The 7,459-nt window shown below is 38.1% G+C and overlaps 1 protein-coding gene across 1 annotated transcript; it reads left to right on the top strand.

The window, feature by feature from the left end:
* Positions 1-3,174: 3,174 nt before the first annotated feature.
* On the top strand, positions 3,175-5,063 carry si:dkey-5n18.1 (uncharacterized protein LOC570444 homolog). The gene is made up of 2 exons (XM_007257006.4): positions 3,175-3,740; positions 4,692-5,063. The coding sequence occupies exons 1-2, from the start codon at positions 3,270-3,272 to the stop codon at positions 4,869-4,871; spliced, it is 651 nt and encodes a 216-aa protein (XP_007257068.1). The 5' UTR covers positions 3,175-3,269; the 3' UTR covers positions 4,872-5,063.
* Positions 5,064-7,459: the final 2,396 nt, after the last annotated feature.

Here is a 7,459-nt window from a genome sequence, read left to right as displayed (position 1 = left end):
TGCGTACGTGAGTGTTTAAAATCCCTCTGATTTCTTTAAGCTTTTAATGAGCTCCTTTGGGAGTTTTTACTACCCCAAGAACAGCTTCTCTTCGGTCAAGATCCACTTTTTCAAAACAGTCAGTGCATGATGTATCTGAAAATTTCCTTGAAAAAACAATGTTTAGAAACAACTCTCAAGAAAGCATTCATGATACAGATTAGCTTGATTTAGTGGTTAACCTGTTAGACCAGCGCCTTCCAAACCTGGTGGTGGAGAATCCTCTCTTACATTTTTACATTTTACATGTTGTCCTGCTCCAACACTCCCAGTTCACTAGCTGGTTCAGTTGTGGTAAAAAAAAAAACAAAAAAAAACCAAGAAAAATACTAAATATGTAAAACAGGGGAATGGTCTTTAAAACCAGAGAAATAATCAGAGGACAACATAGAGATTAATTATTTTTCACTAAATCAAAGCAACACAGGAAAGAACATACTTAACATTGTCTATCTATACATTTGGACTGCTAGTAAACATACAATTGATAATTAAATTATTTAGAATCACATAGGCGGCAGAGGTAACTCACACTCTTTTTTATTTTTGCATTTCAGTTTGATCAAATGTACATATTGAGTTGAGCTAGTTCAAAAAAATGTGTGTATGCGTGTGTGTGTGTGTGTGTGTGTGTGTGTGTGTGTGTGTGTGTGTGTGTGTGTGTGTGTGTGTGTGTTTGTCAGGATTCATAAGATTTGCAGAAAAAAAATCCTGAACAATTGAACAGTTCGGAGAGAAAATACAAAGAAACCTGTATAACAGAAAGTGATGTAGCACTGATATTGCAACAAACTATACAATACCTCAACTACCGGGTTTTTTAACTTTGTTATCCAGCATTTTCATGTTTTTTTTATTTAGTTTCAACCATAAGAAACTCCTCTCTTTTTTATTTTGCATTGCGTTGTGAGATAATAGTCCGTCTTAACCACATTCAAACACTGATCAGTTCAGAGATCAGAGTATGACTATTGGGTATTTGCATATACTCAACTTGGACACTGTTATCTATATTACTCATCACATACTCAAATACTGCTTAGTAGTGGTAGTAATTAGTTGGGACACTCCCACTGTTTCCTCAATTCTTCTCTAAGTATATGGCAGAGAGTTTGTGTCTTTTTGACCACCAGCGGACAGGAGCATGAGTTTGAAATATTAAGATTTGTCTAAAACGTGTTTTTGAAAAGGTTACATATATTTTTGGGTACCAAATAGTCATATACAGTACCAGTCAAAAGTTTGGACACACATTCTCAATTAATGTTTTTATTTATTTATTTTATTGTGTATTGTAGAATTATGTATCAAACAAAAAAGTGTTTGTGCTCCACAGTCCTCTGAACTAAACCCAACTGAGATGGGTGATTTGTTGTATACTATGTGTTGTATATTTTATTATTATTAATAATAATAATAATAATAATAATAATAATAGCTGTTGTTGTTGTTGTTGTTGTTATTATTATTATTATTATATAACACTACTTAAAACACAGTACTGAGCAGATTTACCTTGATGACAGCAAGTTCAAATCCCATCATCACCACAGTCATGTGATGGGGGGGGGGGGGGTGTTGACTTTATTTAATATAAAGTTAAAGTTTGTCGACCAAACTGATATGCAGAATTAGAAAATGTGAGGTAGGAGAACATTTGACTAAACTAAGTTGAGATAATTCAAAAATGATTTGTAAACAGTTATTTCAATTTCATTGATTCAGTCATTGGCCAGTCATTTCAGTAATTTTTAAGTTGACCTGACATAACATTTTTACAGAATTCAAAAAAGGATACACTTCTTCTCTTTAGCCATAAAACAGTGTTGAATGTAATAGATTTGTATATGCTTTGATTCTGTGTTAGTACAATAACAAAAAATCAGTACACATAACAATAAGCCTACATTTATGGATTATTACAATAACATCTTATTGGGCCTTTGGACTTTGGGACACAATGATATGGACACCAATCTCAAAAAGCCACAGAGCAGGTTTCCTGTGGTTGGGGGTCATTCTGCAGTGCCCTGCAGTAACACTGATATGATGGCAGTGTGTTTTGTGGAGTGTTTTGAGCTGGTACAAGTGAATCAAACACAGATGTGCTGCTGGAGTTTTTAAATACCACACCTAGACAAGAACAGTCCACCAACATACATATATATATATCCAACCAAAAAACTATTGGAAGTATTTGTATTTCTATTTCATCACATGGTCAATTGTGTGCTTCATTTAAACTCATTCAAGCAAGCCAGTACCAAGCCGAAGAACCTTTTCTAGCATCCCTGGAACACTGGTGACTAAACCTCTCCACACAGTGAGCCCTCACACTGAAGAGTCAAAGGTCACAGCTGCTAAAACAATAGACTGGTGAAAATTAGAGCAGCTTGTATGTAGGATACAGGGAATTCATTGTTATTGTCTGCAACTGCAGGTGTGTTTGTTTGAGACAGAGCTGTGAAGTAAAGTAACATTTCTTAACTTAGCATTTTTATCATTATATTCAGGTCTGTTGTTGACCAGTACAGCCCAAACTTCTCTTCAGAGAGAGAGAGAGAGGGGGGCAGAGGCAGACTGGAACTCCAAGCAAATTCATCCCAAATTCCTGGTACCACATTTCATAGTCTGAATGATGATGATTTGTGTGTGTGCTACATAGAGGTAATCATGACATTCATGCGGTGTGACATTTGGAGTATTTTCATTTACTGGCATTTCCTGTGACATTTCTGCAGCAGCTTAGCAAAGCCTGGTGCTGCGTGTGTGTGTGTGTGTGTGTGTGTGTGTGTGTGTGTGTGTGAGAGAGTTTGTTGGCCTGTGTTTCTCCCAACAATTTATCACACACCCATATTGTACCACAGAACTGTACTGTTATCTGAGATACAACTAACTGACCTCATTGAATACAGGCCAAAGGCTCCATTCGGAAGCAGAACAACAGCATTGTGTAGGTGTGGTGGTACAAGTATTGTGAAATAACAGCGGAAAAGCTGCTATTTTGCCAGTTTAGTGATATGAAACCAACTCTTCATGTGATTCATAACAAAGAGCATGAACTTATCCTTCCTATTGTTTTTGCTGATTCTGAATAACTCTGTTTCTCTGTCAGCAATCAGTGGCATCACATGACCATCTAAACCCTCCTATCAAGTCTGTTAAAGCTGTTTAAGTTTATCTTGAGGGTCTTAAGGTCTTGACTCATTTCAGTTAACGCTGAGACTATCATGGGTCGGGCTGCAGCACTGCTTCCAGTAATGGTTTTTGCCCTCCTGGGCTTTGAAAGCGTCTATGGTGGAAGCCAGGTTGGCTCCTGCAGGCTGGTATGTGACCCTTTCCAATCCCAGAGTGGAACACATGACCTGGGGGCCAATGGCCTGGTCATTCCTCTTGCCAGCTCTGGAGGTGGCCCCCCAGGTCCAGCGGGACCTCCTGGTAAAGCAGGACCTCCAGGCCCACAAGGTCCCAAAGGAGAGGGCTCTACACCGCGGGGAGCAGTGGCCTTCTACGCAGCCCTGAGGGAGGACTTCGGCAAAGACGACGTGCTGAAGTTCAGTAACGTGGTGACGAACCTGGGCAGCCGCTACGACTCCTCCACCGGCATTTTCACCTGCCAGTCAGCAGGCGTGTACCATTTCAGCTACCACATACTGAAGACTGGGACCAGTCTCAAGGCGGACCTGGTGCTCAATGACAAGGTAAGCTGAAGAAGCTTTTTATTGTATGAATTTGATGAGAATCAAATTTACTGTTTTTTTACTCTCGACAGTAAATTGCCTGAAAATGCATTATGCAGCTGTGGCTCCCTGAATGGCATCTTCCTAAAGCGCTCGCCCTTGAACCACAAGGTTGTGGGTTTGATCCCAACATTGAGCATTTCCTAAAAATGTTTGAGCAGTAACTCTAAGTTATCCAAACCTTAAATGTGGCATTGAGGTACTGTAATGTTCCCACTACTCAGCCATGCAAAGCGACCTCAGTTGGCCTGATGGTGGTGCTATAGAGCAATGTTTTGCTTTTGGGTTAATATCTCAGAAACTGTAACATTTAAAATTCTTTTTGAATCTTATTCCGGCAAGTTTTCTTCATCAGTGACTCATTGGAAATCTTTAGCTCTGCCCACATCCATCACTGCTATATATAGCAAAATCTAGAAACTTTTTTTTTTACTGCTTGTGGATTTTTAAATATTTATATATTGTGGTGTGGAAGAGGAAGGAGGACTCGTGAGACTCATTGCAAGTACTCAACAGCTCTTTATTAACAGGCTTGTCACTCACTTATAGCCATTAACAAGGCTAGGAGCGCAAAACCCAACTGCTCACACAGCATAAACAGCCCTAAGGTCACTAAACCAACTAGGAATCTACCGGATGGTAGATTCAGAGTGGTGCCCACCACTCTGCATAACCCCACCTAAAAGGGAGGCCCCACACCTGACATCCACTCACACACAGGCACACAGAGGCGGGCACACAGAGACAGGCACACAGCAGCCCCACACACACACACACAGACGCCACAATATATTTGTTTGTCATACTTAGTGGACATATTTTATTTGAGTGTATGATTGAGAGTGTATGATTGATTGAGACTATGCTTAAAACGCCAGGTTAAATGTGTGTGTGTATGTGTGTGTGTTTTAGACAGTGGCCAGTGCTGTGGCAGTGGATGCTCTGCACGCTGACACAGCCAGTAACAGCGCAGTGCTGCAGCTGAGCGCTGGGGACCGGGTGTTTGTGCGCCTCAACAAGAGCGACAGGACCCTCAAAGACACAAACAACATTTTCAGCACCTTCTCTGGCCACCTGCTGTACGAGCTCTGAAACCCACCCTGCCATCCCAACACCACTTGACCATAATATATACATACATGTGACAGTGGTGTGTATGAACTCAGCTGTGTGTCGGAATTATAAGGTAATAATGTGTCTTTATTGGCTGTGAGTTCTATTAGTGCTGTTTTGTATTCAGACGGAGAGTTCGTCATTGAATAAAAAGCAAAGCTCTGTTTCCAAGTCCCTGACTCAGACTTTTTGTTGCCATGGTGGAATCAATTCTTCAATTTAGCTACAAGGCCAAGGCCTTGGCAACACATTTCATAGAGCATTGGACGTGATGTCACACACAGATTACAGCACAAGCACTGGAAATAGCTCTCTTTCTCTCTCTCTCTATTTCAATCACACACAAACACAGTTGCTGACATGTTTCTAATGCATTTCAATCCTGAGCCACTGCCTTTATTCTTACACGAAGGGAGTAAAAGCACCAGTATTGAAAAGCATTCTCAACAACAAAATTTCACCATATACCAACGCTACCTCTTCACAACACAACTGATGCTCTCATACACTTTATTAAAAGGCAAGAAATTTAAGTAAATACATTTCTAACAAGTTCAGCACAGCTGTTAACTGAAAGCCATTCCAGATGACTCTACCTCATAAAGCTGACTGAGAAAATCCAGCCAAGATGTGCAAAGCTGTCATCTAAACAAGATGTGCCTTACTTTGAAGAATCTAAAATATAAAACATATTCTGGTTTGTTTACCCCTTTTTTGCTTACTAAATAATTTCATATGTGTTTTTTAATAGTGTGGATAACATTAGTATTAATCTATAGTGTAGAAAACTGTAAAAGAATGAAGACACACTGAATTTAAGGTTGTTATTATTAATTATCCGAATTTTAGAATAGGTCTATAATGAATCAGATCAAATGTTAACTCACAATGTTTAATACTAAAATGTGTGTCAGATCCAGAGAGCTTTATTCTGTAGAGCTAAATTACTGAATTAACTCTATTGTTAGCTCAAAACATATTTCTTTCATCGATTAACGGAAACACAAAGATTTGTAGAACAAATTTTCATGACTTTTCCAGGTTTTTCATGACAGTACGAACCCTAAAACCCACTTTTATTATTTTTCAAGCACATCCACAGTGCAGGCTACTAAAAGTAAGTGAACCTCAGCTAATGACAACTCCATAAACTAACTGGCATCAAAATAGTTTGAACTGTAGGGTGTACTAGTGCCTGGTCAATTTAGTCAATTTGTTTCAATTAGAGGAGTGTGTGGTTAGTGTGGTCCGTGTGACAAAGCCAACAATTTTTTAAATATCTCAGGTGACGTGTCAGTAGGAGTGGGCATCCTGTTAAGATCACTCCACGCTTGTGAGTCGGGAAGAAACCCATGCAGACACAGGAAGAATACACCAAACTCATCACAGACAAAGACCATAGTAATGATCTCTTTTTGTTAACATTTTTTTAAATATTTTTAACAATTAACAATTAATCTCTGAATTCCAATAAAACAAGAACAAAAGATAAAAAAGACATTTGTTTATAAAGAGAGTTTATAAATATAATAAACATGTGTATAATGTCAGCTTACAAAACCTTAACATACAGTTAAAAACTAAGAGGCCACTTAAAAATGAGTTTCTTTGATAATCAAGAGGAAGATGGTTGATCATAAGCCATTTTGCACCAGGAGTGGCATAAAGTTATCCAAAAGCAGTGTGTAAGACTGGTGGATGCCAAGACTGCCAAGATGCATGAAAACTGTGATTAAAAACTAGGGTTATTTCACCAAATATTAATTTCTGATCTCTTAAAACTTTATAAATATTATCTTGTTTTCTTTGTATGATTTGAGGTCTGAAAGCTATGAATCGTTTTGTTTTTTCAGTCGTTTCTCATTTTCTGCAAATAAATGCTCTAAATGACAATAGTTTTAATTGGAATTTGGGAGAAATGTTGTCTGTGTTTTACTGTGTTTTACTGTGTTTTACAATGTTCATTTTACTCAAACAAACCTATAAATAGCAGAATCAGAGAAACTGATTCAGAAACTGAAGTGCTCTCTTAGTTTTTTCCAGAGCTGCAGTTAATGGCATCATTCCAAAAATGAATCGTTGCTGCCTTGGCATAACAGAATCTAGCTGTCACCAGCTTCAAGATGAGCATGTCCAGAAAATATCCACATCACAGTTGTGATTAAAAAAAAACTTATGCTCACACCGTTCTTCTTGGCTGCTGTTGTTGCTGCCATCTTAACATTTCTTTGTTGTATACTCAGCATTAATTTATAAAAACAAGGCTGGGCACGAGGTCCGTTAACACATATATATATATATATATATATATATATATATATATATATATATATATATATATATCCAGGCAATATTCATGTGACCTATAACCATAAATCATCTTTACAACTGAACATGACTTAAACATCAAAGCATATGAACATAATCTCCAAATAAACCCCAGTGACATTGAGATTTCATCAGAAAAGTTTAACAGTGATTTATGTAAATCCAGTGGGCTAATTTAAACAGAATTAACTGATGAGGCCATTTTTTTGATTATGTCAAAATGTTACGCCATACCATGT

The sequence above is a fragment of the Astyanax mexicanus genome, chromosome 1, assembly GCF_023375975.1.
Source record: "Astyanax mexicanus isolate ESR-SI-001 chromosome 1, AstMex3_surface, whole genome shotgun sequence".
NCBI lineage: Eukaryota > Metazoa > Chordata > Actinopteri > Characiformes > Acestrorhamphidae > Astyanax > Astyanax mexicanus.
Note: the sequence above shows the minus strand (reverse complement) of the source record. Positions and strands in the feature narration are given on the sequence as shown.

Excerpts from the sequence above, each read along its gene's own strand:
- si:dkey-5n18.1 (XM_007257006.4), top strand. The coding sequence starts at position 3,270 with ATGGGTCGGGCTGCAGCACTGCTTCCAGTAATGGTTTTTGCCCTCCTG. Across the intron at positions 3,741-4,691 it reads ACCTGGTGCTCAATGACAAG|ACAGTGGCCAGTGCTGTGGC; the intron begins GTAAGCTGAAGA and ends TGTGTGTTTTAG.